Below are 22,733 nucleotides of genomic sequence, written 5' to 3'. Positions count from 1 at the left end.
GTCCTCGAGGAGCTTGTAGTCTATCGGAGGAAGATAGAAAACAGACAGCAGAAAGACTCAGACAGAAAATGATAGAGAAGGTCAGAAGAGAGACATACTGTGGAGAAATAAGAAGTGGAGCCAAGTGATGTATTTAGGCCGGAAATGCAGGCTGCAATGTGGAACAGGCCAGTAGGACTGGGGCTTGTTGAGAAGGTGACAGCAGTCTCGAAGGTGAAGGGAAGAGGAAACAGTGCAAAGGTCCTGAGGCAGCTGGCCTGGTGTAGTTGAGAAATCAAGGAGGCCAGTGTGGCCACAGCAACACGGGGAGAATCAAAGGAGAGAGGTGAGGTTGGGTGAGGTAGAAGCCAGGAGACCACCTGGAGACTCTTTCTGTAAACTGGATAAGGATGTCTGAGGCTGAGCGTCAGCCACGGTGTGAAGCCAGCAGGACTCTCAGTGGGACCAAGAGCTTAGCCTGGGCCACGCTTTGTTCCAAGCGCTTTGCCAGTATTAATCCATTTAATGCTCACATGGCCGTATAGAGCAGGGGCACTCATGGTCCTGTTGTATAGAAAAGGATACCAACGCACAGAGAAGTAGAGGAACTCACCCCAGGTCACACAGCTCAAAGATGGCAGAGACCAGATTTGAACCCAAGTCACCTGAAGCCAGAGCCCAGGCTCTCGAAGAGCCACAAGTTTTGGACAAAAAAGTCACAACCCTCACCCTGAGGGAAGACGTTTGTAAAGAAAATAGAACATGGAGCCCTTGTCAGAGGTGAGCCAGCAGAGGGGCAAGAGGTCAGGCTTGGGTCGGATCCCAGGCAGTCCCACCTGCACCTTCACTGGAAGTGGAAACTCAAGCAAGCCCCTCGACTTCCCTGAGTTGCCATCCCACCTTGTGAGGAATGGGAGCCGTGATGATAGCTGCCTGGCACAGAGCATGGCTCGATGAGGGGGTGGAAGCATTGTTATCCCCTGGGGGTGGCACCGGCTGCCGACCAGAGTGGGCAGGCAGGGCTGGACAGGGGACCAGAGGTATGGGGAGCCTGGCTCCCAGGGCCTGGGAGGGGCCATTGACAGGAGTAAAGAGCAGTGGTCACCAGAAGGATGCTGGGTCACACAGTGGGGCCTGCATTAAGGGCCTCTAGGGGATACTGACCACCAGGGAAGGCAGAACGATGTAGGGGACAAGGCCCCAGACACACAGACCTGCCAGCTGTGTGGCCTTCACATGTCTGGCCCTCTCTGGGCCTCAGTTTCCTCACCTGTGAAATGGAGAAGGAAAACGCCAATGCCAAGAGAAGCCCTCTTGGCCCAGGGGCAGCTGGCTAAGACAGAGCCACAGCTGCAGGCCGCAGAAGTTCCCTGTCGGGACATGGCTCAAGCTGGTCATAAAATCCTTTTGTCTTATTCTTCCCCCTGGAGGGTTTCTGTCACTCAGGACTGTTTCTCAGGAGTACATTTTGAAGCTCATGTCTTTTAAGTAATTTCTATTTTCGGCCGGGAAGCTTCTGGGGGCTTGGCATGGTTCTGCAATTACGTACAAATGTCCCGGCTGTATGTGGCTGCTGAGTTTTCAGGTTTGTCTAGTTTAGTTTATTAGTGGGTAGACTCTAATCCACACACACGGGTTTCCATCCTGCCTTGCTTCTTCCTCTGCTCCGGGCCATTGGCTTGTGCATCGCAGCTCTGTGTCTTGCCCTGAAGAGAAACTCTGCTGTTTGTGCACGGGTCACCAAGCTTCTGATGCCCGCCTTCTGGAGGCTTGTCAAGTACTCTCCTGTGCCCACAGACCCACCACTGTTCTGGTATCACGGCTTGGTTGTGTAGATTCTTCTTTTCTTTTCATCCTCCTTGCCCACGGGCCATGGATTTGAGGCCTTCTTTATCTCATCAGCAATGCAATCAGCCATTTTCTTATACTCCTGTGTCAAGCAGCCTATTTATTCTGAGGGGAGGAACTTTTTTCTTTCCCTCTCATCAAAATTTAACAAACCTTCAGAATCATACTACGCCCTGGGATCAGCCTTTTCCCGGTGACTCCATCTATGTGTGCGGCTTGTATTCCATCTTTTTGCCAGTGACTTTCAAATTTCTATCTCCTGCTGGGATCTCTCCCCTGAATTCCAGTCTTTTGAATCCAGTCACCTGTCTGCATCTCCACGTGAGTGTCTCTGAGACACCACCAGCCCTTGGTTATTCCTCTCCCCAACCCCAGCAGGCTCACCCCTAATATTTGTGAAACTCAGGGTGAGAGGGAAATGGAGGCACCATCCACCTGCTTCTCCTCCCTTCCTGGCTCCATCCAGAGTCTCAGCGTCTAGCGCACTCATGCATGCCTGGACACCGGGGCCCAAGCTCTGCCCACACCCACACCCGCCTCCACAAATAGCACCCTTCCCCTCCTAGGCCTAACGGGGCATATGCCTGTGATGCAGTGTCCCTTTGGGAGGGTCAGGCCTGGGAGCAGGCTCCAAGTCATCTGGGCAGGGAACTCTGGGGTCCAGATCCTGAAAGGTCACCCCCAACACCCTCTTCCCGGCCCCACAGCTGACCATCACTTAGTCCTGTAGATTCTCTTTCTGCCTCTCCATCCCCAGTCCCTGGGGCTTTGTCCATACCACCTGCCTCTCATCCACAAGGCCTCTTCACACATCTATTCTTGTCTGCTCCAATCCATCCCCACTTTGGAAAGATGTTCATGAGAGTAAGTCCCTAGTTAAGAGGTTTCCCCTTGCACAACACAGACTCTGCCCCTGCCGCCACCCCACACCCCTCCTCGCTCTTGAGTCCAGCCCACTGACCACAGCAGGTACAACGACATCCCGCCAGGTCCTCCTGTCGGACAGGGAGTGCTTCTTCATCCTTTGAGTCTGGGCTGGGCTCCTACTCACCCTGTTCCATGGAAAGTGGCAGCAGTGACGTTGCGCGGCTCTGAGCCCGGGCGTCCTAGGCCTTGCAGCTTGCACTCACACCCCTGTCCAGCTGCCACTGGACAGGCCCAGGTTAGCCCATAGGGGAGCACTGGGGAGCCCTCTCTCACCCAGGGCCCCCGAAACCCCCGGCTCCAACAACCTGCCCACTGACCTCAGACACACATGTGAGCCCAGCCAAGCGCAGGTGGAAGACCACTCAGCAGAGCCCAGCCCAAGCTGCTGATCCTCAGAATCACCAGCAAAATCAGAGGCTGTGGTTTTAAGCACTACATTTTAGGGTGGTTTGTTACAGAGCAAAAGCTGACTGACACTTCAGGGTAGTTCCTGGAGCTCGCCAGGGCCTTCTTGACCTCTGGTCTCTCACACGGGCCATACCCCTCTGGGTCTTGCTTCACCCTGACCTACCACCTGGGCTCCTTTTCGGCCTTTCGACTTGGTCTTCAACAACTGCACTGCAAGAAGGCTGCTTGGACCGCCCTGCCCTCCATGTAAGCTCCCAGGTGTCCCCGTCCCTGCTCCTCTGATCCTCCTGGTCTGTCATCCCTATCACGTCTCTGCCTCTTCCTCACTGCCTCGCCCTCTCCAGCTCGCACTGGCCTGCCTCCTGGTGGAGTGGAGGGGCCTCCCTCTGGTGCTTCTCCTGTCCCATGAAGCCCTTTGCTTACTCCCTGTGCCCATCTTCACCTGATCCACATCTCTCTGCTCCGAAGGGCTGTGCGCTCCGTGGGGACAGAGACCACCACAGACTTCCAGCTCCTACCATGTGTCCGGCACATAGCAGGAACTCAATAAATGTTTGCTGAGAGAATAAATGACTGAACAAATGATTCCCATCTGAGTCAGCTTTCTCTCCCGCACTGCTGACAGCAGTAAATATGAGCTCAGGGTGGGAATGCAGTGATGAGCTGCGGTGCAGCTGAGTGCCGGGCCAGCCCAGGCAGGGAGTGAGAACTCCTCCATCAACCAGAGGTCACTCACCAGGTGCTCAGGCCAAAATCAGGTCCTCCCTGGCTTCTCTGTCTCATGACCAGCCCCCAGCAATGTGTTCACAGTGTATCCAGGACCCTACCCCTCTATCTCTTCCCAATGCAGCAGCCACAAGGACTCTCCTAAAGCATGAGTCATCACACATCTTCCTCTGTCCAGAGCCCACCAATGGCTTCCCACCTCACCTGGGGAGGTGAAAGCCCAGGCAATGAGCTGCAAGGCCCTGCCGCCACCCTCCCTCTTGCTTGCTCTGCACCCTAAGCACTGCCCATCCTCCCTCCACTCCTCCATCATGCTCCCCCTCAGGGTTTGCCCACACTGGCCCTCTCCTGGACTCAGGTCTCCCAGGAAGAGGTTGAGTCATGCCAGCACCGTCTTCAGGTCGCTGTGCCAAAGTCCCCTTTCCCGGAAGGCCCCTGAGGACCACTCGGTACAAAGTAACAACTCCCCACCTCCACCAGTCCTCCCCAGTCCCCTCACCAGGGTTGTTCCTCGCCATTGTCTCTTCTTCATGTGGCCTGCTGCCTGTTGGGCTGCTTATGCATCGTCTCTCTTTCTCCATGAGAAGGTTAGCTCTTTGAGGGGAGGAATTTTCACTTCTTTTGTTCTTTGCTGCATTCCCATCGTGCCTGGCGGTGATGAACGCTCAGTAAGTTTTTCTTGAATGATTGAAGGAATAATGTCACACTGCTCAGCCTGGGGCCACCCCCAGGGGTCATTCCAAGGCCTCATCTCAACCCTCAGCCCAAGCACCAGCGCCTGCCTGGCTCCAACCCACTGCCTACAACCAGGGCAGAGAAGGCCCCGGCTCTCAGGAGCTCAATGCCTTGCATGCTCCCGGACGGGGGGTTTCCTATGCCCCTATGCCCCATTCTAGCTTCACTAGGGCTCCCTGCACAGCAGCCACACTCTTCCCTAAGGGGACCTCCCCCTTCTGCTTCATCTGTGGTAGGAGTGACTGCGGGGAACAACGGCTTTTCTGGCTGTCGCTAAGCTGCCCTGGTTCCAGAGCCCAGAATCTCTGCCTGCCGCGCACGTCGGAACCCTGCCTCCTGAAGTCTTAGGAGCGTGGCTTTCTAGCCCAGTTCAACAGACCTTTCCTAAATTCCTGCTCCAGTCCACGCTTAGGAGGGAAGAGCTCTGCTTGCTTATGGCCCCCTCGGGTGCCAGACTTGGAGTGGATGGAGGGGAGGCACGTACTTGGCCACCGTACTGCAGAGGGGCCACACGGGCAACAGTGTTGCAACGCATCGCTCTCCTACTTCTTGTCACCTCCTCATCACTAGCAAAATCTGGTCCAACTTCCTCGGAGAAGCAAACCTACACCTGGGCCTTCTACTCTTCGGTAGGGCAATGTGCTGCCGAGTCTGAGTACACTGCTGTAAACAGGAACAAATGTCATAGCACTGGGGCTTATGTGGGTTACTCACTCTCTCTTCCATGAAGTTTAAAATTTTTTAAATTGAATTGAATATATTATGATCTCCTTAGGTGCAGGGAATAGCCTGCTTACCTTCACATCCTCTGGGCCTGCTTAGCCAGGAGCTGGCATACAGAAAGGAATTCTGGTTGCATTGGCTACATAACAAATAGCCCAAAACTTAGTGGCTTAAAACAATGACCACATTTATTTTGCTCAGAAATCTTCAATTTGAGTAGGCCTTGGTGGGGATAGTACACTTCTGCTCCACTTGGCATCAGCTGGGGTGATTCAAAGTCTGGGGGCTGAAATGATCTGAAAGATTACTCATCATATTGCTGGGAATTGATGCAAATTCTTGGCTGAAGTCTTAGCTGAAGTCTTAGCTGGCTACCAGCCAGGACACCCACACATGGCCAGGACTTCCTCAGCACATGGATGCTGGTTTCCAGGTCTGAGCGCCCTGAAAAGAGAGCCAGGAAGAAACACTATCATCTTTTATGATGGAACCTGGAAAATCATACAGGCTTACTCCGGCCAGATTTGTCAAGGCAGCTGCGCAGTCCCCGAGGCTCAGGGGTTAAGAAATGTTGTCTGTATCCTGATAGACAGTTGCCAGGTTCTAGAAGTGCATGTGGGACTAGACACATTGCTCTGGCTATTTTGGGGAAATATTATCTGTCTCAAGGGGCTACAAAATGCCTTTCAGCATCCCAGAAGGAAAAAATCATTTCCACCTAGAATTCTGTACCCAGCAAAACTATCGATCAGGTGAATGTCTGGAAATTCTCAAAAGTTTACATCCTGTGACTTTCTCTCAGAGAGTGTCCATTAGGAAATGATATTTAGAGTGGTTGCAAAGGGTTTGTTATCATGACATATAGAATGGAACAGATGACAGAAAGATCGATTGAATAAAATAAAGCCTGAACACGGGCCTATGTGCAAACAGACACTGTCTGGCCATGAAACAGTGCAGATCAGACTGGCAGAAATTTAAAAGCCTGATAATACAGAGTGTTGGCAAGGAAACAGATCAAAGGGAACTTAAATTCCCTGTTCATGGAGTGTAAATTGGTGCAACCACTTTGGAAAACAATTTGGTATTACCCAGGAAAATGGAACAAATGCACATCTTCTGACCCAGCAATTCACTCCTCAGTGTGCACCCAAGAAAAACTCTCATATCTGTGCATCAAGAGACATAGACCAAATTGGTTTTAGAAGCATTGTTTGTAAAAGAAAAAAACTGGACACAGCCCAATGTCCACAACAGTAAAATAGATGAACTGCATTATGTTCTTACAATGAAATGCTTACTGTGTACCCATGAAAATGAATGGGCTACATGCACGTGAGCAGAGGTGGACGAATCTCCCAATGCTGAGCAAAAAAGCAAGTCCCCAAAGAAGGGTAAATGTCCCATTTCTATGTTCACCACCAAGCAAGACTAAACAAGCTGATGTCTAAGGACGTGCACATGGATGATAAAACTAAACAAACCAGGCAAAGCACATCACAGAAGTCAGGGTGAGGACCCCTAGGGATTTCTAAGAGACTGGAAAAGTTCTGGTTCTTAGCCTGGATATTTGTTCTTTTTTTTAAATAAAATTATTCTTGGGGCGCCTGGTGGCTCAGTCAGTTGGGCATCCGATTCTTGGTTTCGGCTCAGGTCATGATCTCAGGGTCCTGCAATCGGCCCACATCTTGCTCCACGCTCAGTGGGGAATCTGTTTGAGATTCTCTCCCTCGCCCTCTGCCCCTCCCCCTACTCTCTCTCAAAATAAATAAATCTTTAGAAAATAAATAAATAAAATAAAATGATGCATTCTTCTAAATGATTCCTGTATTTCATAATTTAAAAAATGGATAAAACTAAGAAGGTGGAAAACAAAGTGTTTAATTTCAGGGAGAATAGCAAACATTGTACAAGGAAGTGTCAGAAGGGAGCTACACTAATGTAGTCATAATAGAACAAAGAAACATGGGTTCTCAAACCCTGAGTCAACCACACTGCGAAGCCGAGGAACAGAACCCAGGGTTGCATGGGATGTTCAATCTTCACCTCCCGTGACAGGAAGTCGACTGATATTTATCTACAATTCAATCAAGAGACCAAAGTTTAAACATATTATTTACAAAAATGAAGACATATACCAGAAGAAACAGCCAGAAGAGTTGAGAAGAGGGGAGGGGCGTCATGGGGCAGGGAAGTGCTGGTTTTTATCAAATGGCTCAAATAAATGTCGATTAATATTTAATAAATAGTTGTTGGGGGAAGTTGCAGTTAAGTCCTTCAAAAATGCAAATTTAAATACTTGGGATTTTTCTCCCCATCAAATTGGCAAAAAAGAGAAAGAGTGATAATACTTGGCATTGGTAAATGAGGTAGCTAGCACTTTCCTACACCACCACGTGGGTGGAAGTGAATTGGCACTGACAATGTATTGTGCATTTGTCTATTTCTTCAGTGTTTTGAAGCATCTATGAATCCACGGTGGGTTTTGGAGGTGGTTCATATTAAGTTTTATTACTATTGGTTTAAAGGGTGCTCTGATTAGTCAGAAGATGGGGGTTTGGGGTTTGGAATGGGGTTTGCCCTAAAAGGTCCAGCAAAGGTGGGGTAAAGACTCCTTGGGTTAGTGTCTGGGGAGGATCAAAATGTGAGCCTGAATCAGGATCTGGAATAAATTAAGATTCTGATGGAGCCAAGGCTAGGATGAACAGCGCTGGGTTGGAGTTTGCTAGGATGTAGATTTCCCATTAGGTTTGAAGTCAGACGGCTTAGGATAATCGCATGTGGGCAAAAGGAACTGCATAGGCTTTGAGACATCCCGCCTGCCCCAACATCTCCCTGCGACTTTGTGCAGCAATTCAAGGCAGGCGTCTTCGGGGTCCCCAACCGGGACGCTGTGGCCCGGCAAGGGGTGGATGCGTTCTCGTCTGTGACTGCGCAGGAACAGGAAGCAGGACTCCTGTCCCCAAGCTCAGCTCACACTCGCTCTGGGAACAGCCGGACACGGCCTCAGGCGACCGAGCCAAGGTCGAGGTGGCACTGTTTGCGCGGTCCCGCTTGACGTGAGCCTGCAGGGCAGCATCTTTTCAACTTGTTTACAAGCCTGCGTCACCCGGGAACCTTTCACCGCTACCTAGGACAAAAGGTTCCTCTTTTGTAAGTCCCCTTTGGGCAGAAAGGGCATTCACCAGGACCCGGGATTCAAACTGGTGCAGGGCGCCACCCCGTGGTAGACTCGGACAGCGTGCACACACCCATCTGCCCATTCCTCCTTTTGCCCATCTATACCCACCCGACAATATACCCACCATACATCATCACCTATCCATACCACCCATCCACCCACCCATTCATCCACCTCTCTACTCCTCCATGCAGCCATTGCATACCCACCCATCAATACACCACCCACCCATCCACCTCCGTATGTATAACTCAGCCACACATATATTCTCTCTCCATCCATCCACCCATCCACTCATTCATCTCCAAGAATTTTCATTCTTTCATGTAAATATTTATTTTTCCACTCATATCCACTCACCATCCACTATCCATTGACATTTCACAAAATATTTATGGAACACCTTCTGTGGGCTAGGTACTGTGCAAAGCATGGGGGTCAAGGGGTCACAGGGCATAGTTCTTGTCCTCATGGGACCTACAGGACAACAGAAAAGACACCCTCATTGCTTGAAGGGCACTCTAAGAGTGTATCAGCCCAGACTTGGGAACCAGGGATAGCTGGGCTGACAAACAACTTCTAAGTTGAGGTTTAAAGAATAGCTAGCGGTAAGCCAGGCAGAGAGGACTAGGAGGCCAGCGGCTAGTGCCCTGGCACAGGCTGACACAGAGGTAAGGGCCTGGAAGCCAAGTAGGGTCTGAACAGAGGGGGTGGAAGATATTTTGGCATGTGTGCAATACATGGAGATCTCTCCGTGCATCCATGGGAGAGCCTGCACTGGGCCTCTCGGTGCTGGATGAATCCCACCCCACCCCCGTCTCCTTGCTGACACAATTGATGGGGTCCAGGCATGTGCCCTCTTCCCCCGGGGCCATATGCCCCAGGGCCGGATCTCCCAAAGAGTTCCCATTTTCCATTCTAGGACTGTTTTAGGCATATGTGAAAAATCTTTTTTGCTAAGGAGATGTGACAAGTGTTCTGTGGGGCTTCTCATTGTGTGAGATGATACTGCCTTCTTATTTAAGTCATTTTCTCATGAAGCTTTCTGTTTCTTGAAGCAAAATGAAACTTAAATGATGTCAGGAACTATTACTAAGAATCTCCTTATCCTGGGTTCCTGAAGATAAATGACACGCTCTTGTGGGGCACAGCCCAGGAAGTGACACCCTGCTGCCTCAAATCTCCTGGTCACAAAGAAAGAATGTCCTCCCCCACCTTAGCTGCACACCACCACCGCCCCTACCTCATCAGCACCATCGTCCGCCATCTTGTCCTCCTTCTCCTCTCCCCCCCCTCTCTGTCTTGCTTCCTCTGCGCCCTCAAGCCTGGTCTAGTTTCAGCCCCTCTTCCTGGATGACCACAATCCCTGTGACCACCTGGGACCTGCACCCCAGCCCACCCCCAAAGCCTGTGAAGACCAGGCACTGGAGCACCATCTTTGATCCAGAATGATGCCGTTGCAACTTTCCCAGCCAGCACACAGACTCTCCTGAGCCTTGGCCGGCCAACTCCTGAGCTGTGTCACCGGGTCTGCCTCTGATGACCTCCGCTCCAGCAGAGCTGCAGGGAAGAGCTTGGTCAGGTGTCCCAGTCCCACTGTGGGTCAGTGCCAGCCCTGCCCTCAAAAGGCAAGATAAGGCCTCGGCCAAGACCCTTGTTTCTCCTCCTTCCTCACCCATTAGTTAACGCCTAGTATTTCCTGAAACTACTCTCACCCAGGCCACTGACATTCTCCTATTTGACAAATCCAATGAACACTTTTCAATCTGCTAGTCACTCAAGAACATTTCTTCTTCTTTTTTAACACCCTCCAAGGTGCTCAAGCCAACTGAATCTTACCCTGGGCTTCAAGACCTTCCTTATCATCCCACTTAACACTGTAGTCAAATGTGGATGCCAAGTCCACCCTGTTTTCTCCCCAGATGCCAATGAAATCATCTGTCCATCTGAGCTGGCAGGAAAGCAGTCTGACGACCATGACATAGAAAACATGCCAGGCCAGAGCACCCCCAAGGGCAGGTGAGGGCAGTGGGGTAGGAGGGGTCCCCAAGAGGGAAGTGGCCTGGTGCTTCAGACTCACTGGCCAGGACTTGGCAGCTTCCCCTGATACACAGCAGATGGAGGTCCTGCAGACCACAGCCTGAACTGGGGCGATGGCCTCGTGCAGCTTGTAAAGTGGAAACAGCACACACGGTCAGTCATGCCCGTTGAAGCTGACATACCGTGAAGCAGATTAGACACAGTTCAGTCTCTTTCCATATCCTGCAATGTCAGAGGCTGAAGGAAGAAACAAAAGGAAATCCAAATGCAAGGTGCCCAGGCGAGTAAGGCATCTTACGGCTAAGGTATGGACCCAGTCCTGGCTGGGAGGTCAACCGAAATCTTCCCGTGTGTCCACCTGCTGCAGGTGTATTCCCTTCTGCGTCACAGTAAGCCTCCAGACTTGCAAGAGCTATCAGTGGTTGTGTTGCATGTTGTCTAGAGCTCTTGACTGTGGTGGGTGGCACCACGCCTAGGAAAGAGGTTCTAAAGTCAGCTTGAATTATTTGGGGCCAGGGGTCAAACTACCCAAGACAGACAATTGCAGGCAACGCTGGGACAGGACACTGCCTGGCTGAGCAAGCAGCCGAGTCCAGCCCCAGCCCCAGCCCCAGGCCCCAGTCCCGAGGCCCTGGTCCTCCCCAGCCGGCTGAGCGCTGCCTCTTCTCAGGCCAGTGGGAAGAGACACGTGGTGGCCCTTCATAGCCTGGGCTAGGGAGTCCGACTGCCTGGGTTTGAGTCCCAGTTCTGCCACTTAGAGGCTGTGTAGCCTTGGGCAAATGGCTTCTCGTCTCCCACCCTCAGCTTTGTCACAGATCACAACAACCTGGCTGGGATGCCCTATATGCACACAGGACCAGGCCTGTAGATGGACCTTCTCAGTCAGACACAGCCTTCAGATCCTACTATAATATTGGCACACAAGTATTATTTGAGGCCCAACTAGGTGCCAGGTTCTGTGCTAACCACACAATATTCTCCCAGGTCATTATTATCATTCCCACTTTTTAGAGGGGGAAACTGAGGCCCAGAGCACTAAGTAACTTGCCCAATGCCACAGAGCCAGTGAGCAACAGAGCCAGGATCTGGACCCCACCTGGACTGATGCCACAGCCCCTTCCTCTTGGCCACCGTTCTCTCCTGCCTCTGTTTAATGGGTCCAGAAAACAGAAGCCCTCGAAGGCTTTCAAAGGAGGGAATTTAATACAGGGAATTGATTACACACATGATGGAAGTAAATAGATGCCAAAATGGGAATGGTGAGGCCATCAGAAATTAGCAAGAGCAGACCCCAGGCTGAGGGGGGAGGTAGTGTTTTGGGGCCCAGGACCCAGGGCTCCCAACTAGGGCTAGAACCACAACAGGCCCTCCTGAGGTAGCCACAGCCTGAGGAGTCACAGGAAGCAGAGGGAGGGGACAGATGTCCTGGCTCCCTCATATCTCCTGCCCTCCGCTCTCCTCCCCACCGGACCTGCCCAGCCACCAGAGGCACAAAATGTCTGGGGATGGATCTAGAGGAGGCAGGCTGTGGCCCCACAGAAAGCCACACTGGTGAGCTTCAGGGATGCTTCCCAGGAAGGCAACCCCTGACTTGAGTCTTGAGAAATGAGTAGGAATTTACCAGCAGAATAAAGGACATCCCCCCAAAAAAGGAAAGGTTAGGGGGAAAAAAATGCATAGAGTTGGTGATACGGGGACAACCTGAGACTTGGTGCCATGCAGAACAGACACAGGTGCTTGTCCTTCTGGTTTAAAGGTGCCATGTGCACCTTTAAACACCCTTCTTGGGTTGGGCACTCCCCACTTTAGAAGCCTCCACCTCCCACCATAGAAGCTCTCTCTCCCAGCCTCCCTTTCAGCCGGGGTGGAGGCAGGGACCCTTAGGCTCCTGCCTATGAGACAGAAGGTGTTGGCAGGTGACCCAGATTCTGACAGGCAGACTCCCACAGCCACACTCTGCATCACAGCCTTAGTGTCTCCGCCGGGACACAGCTGCTGCCAGGTTTGGGCTCCACTGGCCACAGCATCTCCCTGCCTGGCCCTGCCCCCTGCAGGCTCCAGGAACCCCTCTTCTCCCCCCTTCCTCTAAGCTGTTCTAGTTGACGTCTGATACCAAGAACCCTGACTGATACACTTCCTTGAGAAGGGAAGTAGGAAAACAGGAATACAATTTCTCCTTGAAGAAGATCCTCAGCTTTTCCCCAAATATTTTATTATGAAAAACTTCAAACTTCAACATATAGAAATAATTGAAATTTGTAATGAACACTCACATACCCGCCACTTAGATTCTACAACTAACCCATCTCTGTCTTTATCACCTATCCATCTATGTATGTCTCCATCAATGTGTCTAATTTTTTTAGATTAGCTTTTAATCTACAAATTGTGTCTATAGTTAGGTTTTTTAGGCTAAAATTATAAGTTAGGAAAGAAGACCACATTTTCTAGGGAGTTCTCTAATCTTCTAAACAACCGACAAGCCAAAGCAAAGACAGGAACACACACATTAGGTAGAGAATGTGTCTTTATTATGAGGTACACCTTTGGGTAGAATCACGAAGCAGGAGCATGCTGGGTGCATTTTAGGAAGCACATCTTTGGACTTTTTGGGCTTTTGCAAGGTGTATGCATCATTGCTTTGGATAATTGCATAGAATTATAAAACAATGCCTGGTAAGAGCCAGTATGTGTCCGGTTAAGAGCAAAGACAAAATTCCACTGCAGGTAAACCCTGTCTCTGGTGCTCCCTGGCTCTGCTGGGCGGGTTTCTTAATCTCACAGTGATCCAATCTCCCCACTGATAGTGAGTCTAATAACAGGGGCCGACTTCACTGGCTGGCAGTCTGCATTAAATGGGCACAGAGAACAGTGCCAGGCACCCAGAAACATTCTGTAAAGGTTCACAGATAATTCACAATAGTTCATAAATGTACCTGCTAATAACAATGAATTGATAGTATGCTCAGTAGCTTCTCCCTCTTTGGGTCACCTATTTTCGAGAGTCCTAAAAGTCTCATTAGAACTCCAAGTATTTGCAATAAACCACTTTGGAACTCTTTGCTTTCCTACCTCAGTCATTAATTAATACAGTGCCTCTGGCGTTTGCTGATACCTGACTCCAATCAATGCCTAGCTCCTTGTTCTTGAACTGCAGAGACAGGCAGGGGCTAAACATTTAGACCTTTAAATGACAGTGGAAAGAGCCTCTATCCTGGGGCTCAAGGGAAACCACTTGTCTGTTCAGGTACAGCTAGCCGCAGTAGCAAACAGTCCCCCCAAATACATGTGGGTGCGCACACACACACTCATGCACAAATCACGTATATGGCTTTTGACATAATAAAACTGTCCTTCCTCCCTTGTACAAAGCCAGCTGTAGATATTGCCAGTGGGATGCTGTCCTCCAGTGCTGATTCAGGGATCCCCGCCTCTTCCATCGCAGAGAGCCCCTCCACATTCCCTGGCACTGGTCTCCTACCCACCACACCAGCCTTGGGCAGAGCGGGAGCTGCTGGGATTCTCACCAGCACTCACTTGCTTACAGACTGCTCCAGAGCACAGAGTATCGCTAGAAAGACAGGGCCCTGACTGTGCCCCAGCTCCAAGCAGCCTTTGTCAATCTGCAAATTCCCTAGATGCGTGGGACAATCTGGTGACCATGGTGGGAACTCCAGGAGCGGTTCTCCTGTTTTGGAGGAGCTAGGGACCCGAGCTGGGGAGGCAGAGGGCACAACCTAAAGCCCATTGCCCCATCAGCTGATGAATCTGGGCTGTCTAAACTGGATCCCTGCTCTTTATCACCCCGTCCCTCCCCTGTCTACTGATAGCCCTTGTCATTCTGTGTCTTTATTATAAGTCTCATTCACTCTCTGGAGTAGTGATTCTCAAGCCTTAGCCAGCATTGTATTCACGAGGAGGGCTGGTTACCACCCAGGTTGCACGGCTCCGCCCCCCAGACTTTCTGCTTCAGGGGCGGGACAACTTTTGCTTTTCTAACGAGTTCCCGGCATTATCTACTGCTGCTGGCCCCGGGACCATACTTTTAAAGAACCGCCCCTCTAGAAAGTGAGGTCGACTCGGCATAAAGGACAGGTCTGTGTTTGCACCACATGCATCCCGAGGTGCACACTGAATAAATGAATTGGGGAACGAAAGGAAAAGAGCAGGAGGCGTGCGGAATAAGGAATGACGGAGTTAGGAAACTCCTGTGCCCCAGGCTCCATCCCAGACGCTGTCCAGGAGGCGCCCCGACCTCCGACGGCCGGGCTCCCTGCCTCTCCTCAGCGGTGGGACCTGGCCGCCCGCAGGCCCCACCCCCACGCAGCCGGGGCTCTTCGTCTTTGTGACGTCACCGCCCTAGCGGGCGGGGAGAATGGTTGCCTTGGCGACGTAAACCGAACGCCCGGGCGCTGGGAGCCGGGAACTGCGGTGCGGAGGCTTCGGAGCTGGCCTGGGCGCGCGGGGCAGGTGGGTGCGCGCGACGTCGGGTCAGGGGTGCGCGAGGCCTGGGGCGGGTAAGGCCCCTTTGCGAGGCTGCCCGCCCTTCCTTACTACCTACCCATCCCTCTATCCTTCCTTGCCTTGTGCACCCCTGCTGTATGGCCCACGGCGCATCCCCGCCGAGTTGGGGCGCTGGGAGACGGGGCGCTGCTAACTAGTGCCTCCTCAGGACCGGGATTCCTTTCCTCCTGGGTTGTAGCAGAATGTTGCTGGAAGGGCGCAGGCTTTGGAGTCAAGGAATCTTGGGCTGGAATCCCAGCTATGGTCCTTCCTTGCTGTATGACTTTGGACACCTCGCTTAATCTCTCCTTTACTTCCTCCTTTGCAAAATGAAAAATTCATTCGATGAATAATTAAGAAGCTCCAAGGCTATGCCAGGCACCTTGATGAGCGCATTGGCTCCAAATGAGAAAATACCTTGGAGTATTTTCTTGGAGTTCTCTTGGAGCTTACATTCAAGGGGGTAATAGGCAATGCACCGATTTTTTTAAGTGACAAATCAGATAGTGATAATTGCAGAGAAGAAAGTAAAGTGAGGTCCTATGAAGTTGGGGAGAAAGAAACCATTTTGGATGGAGTGATGAGAGAAGGTGTCTCTGAAGTGGGTGACCTGAGCTCAGAGCTGAAGGGAGAGAACCCTCCGCCCCAGCTGGGTGTGAGTGAACATTTTTTGGCTAAGGAGGTGGTATATGCAAAGGTTCTGAGACAGACCAAGGTTGGCATGTTCTAGAAACAGGAAGATTAGGCAGGGCAACTAGAACTAAGTCAAGGAGGGGAGAGAGGATGAAGGCAGAGGGAGGCAGGGAGCTATGGGTGTTGGCCACATGGCAGGACCTCAGTAAATGCCAAGTGTTCTCAGCCACCTGGGGGCAAGGGGAGCTGAGGGCCTGGGGATCATCTGGCTCAAGCACTGTGTCACTCCTCAGGTTGGAATCGCCTTTAGCCAAAATCAAGCTTCACAACAAGCCTTTGTTCCTCTGCCCAGATGCCCAAGATCGTGTCTACTGTGGTCTCCAAGGGTATGACTTACAACAGTAAGTATGGGGCTGGTGTGGGCTCAGAGTCAAAGACAGCCTCGGGAGCCTGGGACAGTGACATCCAGACTTAATTGAGGGTTAAGGTGATTCTAAATCAGGCCATGAGGCAGAGATCATAGGTGTGCCAGGTTCTCTAGAAACTCCATGGTTTATTTCCTAGGGCCGCTGTAAAAAAAGTGCCACCACCCAGTGGTGGCTTTAACATCAAAAATTTATTGTCTCACTGTTCTGGAGACTGAAGTCCAAGATATAGGTATCATTGACAGGGTTGGTTCCTTCTGAGGGCCGAGAGGAAGAGTCTGTTCCAGGCTCTCTCCCAGGAAGCTTCTGGTTGTTTGCTGGCTATCTTTGGTGTTCCTTGGACGGAACGTGTCATTGCTATCTCTGCCTTCATCGTCGCATGGCGTTCTGCCTGTGTGCATGCCTGTTGTAAATCTCCCCTTTTAATTCGGGTCAGGAGTCATATAGGATTAGGCGCCCACACTACTCCAGCATGACCTCATCTAAGTTACGGCGGCAATGACCCTGTTTCTTAACAGGGTCACCTTGTGAGGTGCTGGAAGTTAGGCTTTCAAGTCTTCAAAACCCTTAACTGGGTGGGGGGCGGGGGACACAATTCACCACATAACGTTGTGGAAGGCACCACAGTGGAAGTGGGTCTCTCCCAGCCTCTCTGCAGCTAAGGTCACTGGGCAGGATGTCTCCCACAAGGGCTTCTGGTACCAGCTGGCCCCAGGCCCTTGTGGGAGACGTCCTGCCTCCTCCAAATGCCACGTCTGCAGCCAGGTGCCCCCGCTGGGCAGCATGGAGGGAAGCTGCTGGCGCACCTCTGGGGGCCATGGGGGCTGAGGTGGGCAGGCTGGGCACTACTGCCTACTGGCACCTTTGTGCTCTTTACCGCCATCAGCTTTTAATGTGATTTGTTTTTGAATAGGTAAAGGATTCCTATGGTTCAACATTCAAAAAGTGTTCCAAGCCCCTTCTTGTGAAAGGCCCCTCCTGTCCCCAGATACCCAGTACCCCCTCCTCTGAGATGGCCAGTGGCACGAGTCTCGCACCTCCTGCTCCACGCGCTCCGCGCACATGCTCTGTGCACACAGGCAAATAAGGATATGGTTTGCACAGTTTGTTTTTTTCTCACACAAACGGTTACACAAGAAACAGGCTTTCTGCACCTCGCTTTTTCCACTAACCCCGACATTGTGGAGACTCTTCCTTATCAATACATCACAAGTTCCCTTAGACTTTTAGTGTTGTGAGCAGAACAGTGATCCCACAGTGTGAATGTAGTATAGTTTACTTAACCAATCCATGTGAATGGGCACTGAGCTGGTTTCAAACACGTGCGCTCTCAACACTTGTCCCCACTGTTGAGACTGTGCACTCACTCACTCTGCGCAGAACAAACTGAAAAATGAAGAAAGTCTGAAACGGAGTTACAAAAAAAAAAAAAAAAAGATAGCTTTGAAATGTTTGCAGATAACAAATTAACTTTAGACACACACACATAAAACAATGCAACTGGCACAAGACAGTTGAAGGCTTTATAAACTATACTGATTCATCCTGTGGTACCAGGAGGATAGTTAATGGGGGCATATCCTGTGACACTCGAGATTGGGTATATCACTTCCCTTGGCGGTGACATGCAAACAGGAGGCCCCCCCCGCAAGCTGATCTTCATGGTCTGGGTTGAGGGTTCTGTGCCTTTGGGAGGAAACCAGGCCAGGCAGGCACGGCCAAGTAGACAGACCCATGGCATTTGCAGGCCAGGCCAGGCAGGGGCGCCCAGCCAGGCAGGCACGTGAAGTCAGCCTGGATGGGGGCACATCGACCAGAGGCTCAGGCCAGGAGAACAGTTGAGCCTGACATCCTGGGTTCAGCTGCAGGAGCTGGGGACTAAGGTAGGGGTCAGAAAGACTCTGAGGGAGAGGGGCCTCTTGGGGGAGAAGGGCCTGGGAACACTGAGCTCTGAGCCTGGGCCAGGTACAGATAGGGTTTCTGGAGCCCAGCCGAGAATGCCCCAGCTGAGGGCAGGAACACTGGGGTCAGACATGCACGGTGGAGTACAGCACTTCTCTGGGCCTCAGCTGCCTCATCTGTGGAATGGGAGCAATCCCTAGTGTGAGCTGTAAGGGGAGACACGTGTCAAGGGCTCAGCTCTTTGATACTGCTATTATTAGTGTCTCCACTCACTATTACGACACCCACCACCCCACCTTTAGGGTTTTGGCTAGTCTCCTAATGTGTGAAGTCCGATTCAGAAGAAGATACTCGGGGAGCACAAGTGGAGGGGCAGTTAAGGAGTCTGGTCAAAGACTTAGCTGGAATTTGACATCAGAGAAGTGAGCTCTGGGTTTGGTCTTCATTCACAAATCCTTATTAAGTGCCACCCAAATGTGGGCTTGTGTTCTAAGCACTGGGGATTCAGGGGTGAATAAAACCTTCCCCCTCATGGGATTTACATTGTGACGAGGGAGGCAGGCATTGCAAAGCAAACAGCCAGTCTATATTTACAACAGCCAAGAAGCAGTAGAAAGGAAACCTACTGGAAGCTTTGGGCAGGGGGCAGGGTTTACTTTAAATGGGAGAGGTAGTCAGGGAAGGCCTCTCAGAGGAGGTGACATTTGATACCTATCCATAACAATCCTGAAGGATGAAAGAGGGAGAAGGGCATTCTAGGCAGTGGGGAAAGGCCAGCAAAGGCGGAGGCTGGTACGAGCTTGCAGCCCTAGAGCAAGAGACAGAAGGCCAGTCTGAAAACACTTGGGTAGGGCCTTATGGACCATGGGGAGGACTATTCAGTTCTGTTAAGATGCTGAGAGGGGTTGAAGCAGGGAGGTTGCAGTTTCTGGGTTTGATGACTTTTATGAGTAGAGATGCCAATGTCTATGACACGGGCAGAGGGGCTGGTTCTGCAGAGCCTCCCTGGAGACCCTGGGCAAGGCCTCACCCCTGGTGCAGAGGGTGGAGGACACTTGATAGAGACCTTGGCAAGAGGGGCCAGTGAAAGTCCAGACTAGACCCAAGACTTCCCAGTCAAGGCTTGTGGGGTGGGTTTTGCTGGAACAGAACGTGCAGACAGTTGGAGAGAAAAGCAATAAACAGCTCCCCTCTCGGGGCTACTCCAAACCTGCCACTCAGCTGCCCATGTTCCTTGGCCAGGCCAAGGACACTCCCCTCAGTGTCTTGGCACTGCTGTCCCTCTGCCCAGAATGCACTCCCCCTAGATCTCCCTGTGGCTCCCTCCTCCACCTCCTTTAGGATTTATTCAAATGTCACCTTCTGCTTTATTTTTCTTGATACCGCTTTCTACCTCCCACCTGCGTCTCCGTTTCTTACTTGTTTCTCTCTCCCAGTAGAATGTAAGCTCCACCCAGGCAGGGGTGTTTGTCTGTCTTGCATGCTGCTGTCTCCCCAGAGCCTGGCATGTAACAGGTCCTCAATAAAATTCTGTCAGCCTGAAAGCTTTCCTCTGAAGGTCAGGAATAAGGCCAGGATGTCTGTTTTCACTGCTATTCAACACTGTGTGCTGGAAGTTCTAGCCAGAGCATGCATTTATTTATTTATTTATTTATTTATTTATTTATTTATTTATGATTGTATTTTTTTATTTTTTTAAAGATTTTATTTATTCATTCATGAGAGACAGAGAAAGAAAGAGGCAGAGGCAGAGAGAGAAGCAGGCTCCCCACCGAGCAGGGAGCCCAATGCGAGACTCGATCCCAGGACCCTGGGACCACGACCCGAGCCGAAGGCAGATGCCCAACCATCCGAGCCACCCAGGTGCCTAAGATTTTATTTTTAAGGAATCTCTATATCCAACGTGAGGCTCAAACTTACAATTCCAAGATCAAGAGTCACACGCTCTACTGACTGAGCCAGCCATGTATCCCTGGCCAGAGCATTTAGACAAGAAAAAGAATGCAAAGATACCCAAATTGGAAAGGAAGAAGTGAAACTATCTTATTCATGGATGACACGATCCTATATAGAAATAATCCCCCGGAACCCACAAGAAAGTCACTAGTGCTAATAAATGAATTCAGCCAGGTTGCAGGGTGCAAGATCAAAACATCAGTATTAGTTGTGTTCCTACACACCAGCACTGAGCAATCCAATGGGGAAATTAAGAAAGCAACTCCATTTACAATGACATCTAAAAAGGAAAATATGCACATATGAGGTGGCATCGTGGGAGATGTTAGAGTAGGAAGCTCCGGGAATCAGGCTCCCCACCTAACAACTGCAGAGCTTGCAGGTGCTCTCAGACTCCAAAATCGGTACTCTGGAGCTTAGATGAACACATGCAGTTTCCAGGGCAGAGCTTGAGGGAGAGGCTGGGAAATGTCGGTGAAGTGTGGCATTTTGTGGAGCGGCCTCCAGGCCAGCAACAATGGGGCAGGCAGCCCACATTCCTGGCGTGGCTTGCTGGTGCCACAGTGCCCCATAAAGGCCTTTTCCTCCCCAAACCCAGCTGAGTGCTTGGTTGCTGAGAAGCCAGTACTGAGGGTGGCCATGCTTCCAACCCCGGGAGGTGGGGTGACTTCCCAGCCAGCTCTGTCAATAGGGATTTAAAGAGACAGGACCTTCCCTCTCAGCCTTTCCAGACCCAGACATTGAAGGAAATCTTTGACAAAAGATTAATACCCAGAATGTATAGAGAATTCCTAAAAACAACAACAAAAACGACCAACCCCACTTAAAAACGGGCAAAGGAGTTGATAGACATTTCTCCAAAGGAGATCTTCAAAAGAGCCAATAAGTACATGACATGATGCTCACACTATTATCAGTCATTAGGAAAATGAGATATCACATCACACTAGTAGGATAGCTATTAAAAAAAATCCAAAGTAACAAGTGCTGGCAAGGATGTAGAGAAACGGACCCGTGTGCCCTGCTGGTGAGAAGTAAATAGGTACACAGCTGTGGAAAATGGTAGGGTGGTCCCTCAGAAAAGTATGCAGAGAATGATATGTCCCAGCAATTCCATGTCTGGGTACACACACAAAATTATTGGAAGCCCAACACTCTGTCTTATTTGTGTTTGTCACCTGTCTAGAATGTAGGCTCTGAGGAGGCTTGCCTGCACCGACCGTAGCACCTCGCAGTTAGAATGCCCATAAACATTGGCCAGCAGACACTGAGTGAGCGACGGTCTCACCCTGTCCTCCCCCCGCCCCACTCCTGCCAGCTCTCAGAGACCACCCGAGAGTTCCCAGCACCAGCCCAGACACTGCTCTAAAGCCCACCTTCAGAGACCCAGCTGCCTTCTTGATAATCATCGTGGATCTGGTGCTGGGAACTGGGGATGGACAGGCATGGTTCCTGTTGTTTTAAAATGTAGATTTCACGTTTTTCTAGATAGTTCTCCTGAGGCAAGGGAAACAAAAGCAAAAAACTATTGGGACTACATCAAAATAAAAAGCTTCTGCACAGCCAAGGAAACAATCAACAAAACTAAAGGCAACCTACGGAATGGGAGAAGCTAAATAGCAAATGACATATCCAATAAGGGGTTCGTATCCACAATATATAAAGAACTTGTAAAACTCAACATCCAAAAACCAAATAATCCAATTTAAAAATGGGCAGAAGACATGAACAGACACTTCTCCAAAAAAGATGTACAGATGGCCAACAAACACATGAAAAGATGCTCATCATCACTCATCGTCGGGGAAATGCAAATCAACAATACGATGGGATATCATTTCACACCTGTCAGAATGGCTAAAATCGGCAAGAAACAACAGGTGTTGGTGAAGATGTAGAGAAAAAGAAACACTCGTGCTCTGTTGGTGGGAATGCAAACTGGGGCAGCCACTGTGGGAAACAGTATGGAGTTGCCTCAAAAAGCTTAAAATAGAATTACCCTATGAACCAGCAATTGCACTACTAGGAATTTATCCAAAGAATACAAAAATACTAATTCAAAGGGATGCACGTACCCTGAACTTTATAGTGGCGTTATCTACAATGGCCAAGATAAGGAAGCAGCCCTCGTGTCCGTCGACTGATGAATGGGTAAAGAAGATGCGGTGTATATACAATGGAATATTACTCAGCCATACGAAATAATGAAATCTTGCCATTGCAACAACATGGATGGAGCTAGAGTGCATTATGCAAAGCAAAATATACCAGTCGGAGTAAGACAAATACCATAGGATTTCACTCATATGTGGAATTCAAGAAACAAAACAAACAAGCAAAGGGGGGAAAAAAGAGAGAAAGACAAAGCAAGAAGTCGATTCTTAACCATAGAGAACACACTGATAGTTACCAGATGGGAGGTGGGTGGGGGATGGGTGAAACAGGTGATGGGGATAAAGGAGGGCACTTGTCATCATGGGGTGATGTGTGGAAGTGTTGACTCACTGTATTGTTCACCTGAAACTAATAAAACACTGTATGTTAACTAAAAAAAGAAAAAGAAAAAAAGCAATCATGAATACACCACGTAGATAGATCAATGTAACAAGAAAGAACATTGAAATGTAAAGGCATAATATAGATGTTAAAATTGACATACAAATAAAAAAATAAAAAAGTAAAGTGTAGGTTTCATTACTACTCAGGTATGACAAGATCTGTAGACTTCCAATGGATGGCTGCCATTG

At 50.3% G+C, this 22,733-nt stretch overlaps 2 protein-coding genes across 9 annotated transcripts in view; one reads left to right on the top strand and one right to left on the bottom strand.

Moving 5' to 3' along the window:
* Window positions 1–5,521: 5,521 nt before the first annotated feature.
* The window catches only part of ZXDC (ZXD family zinc finger C), a 105,423-nt gene continuing 88,211 nt past the window's right edge, over window positions 5,522–22,733 (bottom strand). For both annotated transcript variants that reach the window (XM_027583204.2, XM_027583206.2), the window contains one exon: window positions 5,522–5,790. In XM_027583204.2, the coding sequence (XP_027439005.2) occupies window positions 5,755–5,790 (36 nt within the window). In that variant the 3' untranslated portion in view covers window positions 5,522–5,754. The remainder of the gene's footprint in view (window positions 5,791–22,733) is intronic.
* Window positions 14,666–22,733, top strand: part of CFAP100 (cilia and flagella associated protein 100) — a 54,282-nt gene continuing 46,214 nt past the window's right edge. For 5 of the 7 annotated variants that reach the window (XM_027583211.2, XM_027583209.2, XM_027583213.2 and 2 more), the window contains exons 1-2: window positions 14,666–15,037; window positions 15,997–16,104. In XM_027583211.2, the coding sequence (XP_027439012.1) occupies window positions 16,056–16,104 (49 nt within the window). In that variant the 5' untranslated portion in view covers window positions 14,666–15,037; window positions 15,997–16,055. The remainder of the gene's footprint in view (window positions 15,038–15,996; window positions 16,105–22,733) is intronic. The other 2 variants (XM_027583212.2, XM_027583208.2) reach the window with 2 other exon arrangements.

The sequence above is a fragment of the Zalophus californianus genome, chromosome 1 (assembly GCF_009762305.2).
Source record: "Zalophus californianus isolate mZalCal1 chromosome 1, mZalCal1.pri.v2, whole genome shotgun sequence".
Classification (NCBI taxonomy): Eukaryota; Metazoa; Chordata; class Mammalia; order Carnivora; family Otariidae; genus Zalophus; species Zalophus californianus.
The sequence above is the reverse complement of the archived record's forward strand: the minus strand, read 5'-3'. Positions and strand labels throughout refer to the sequence as shown.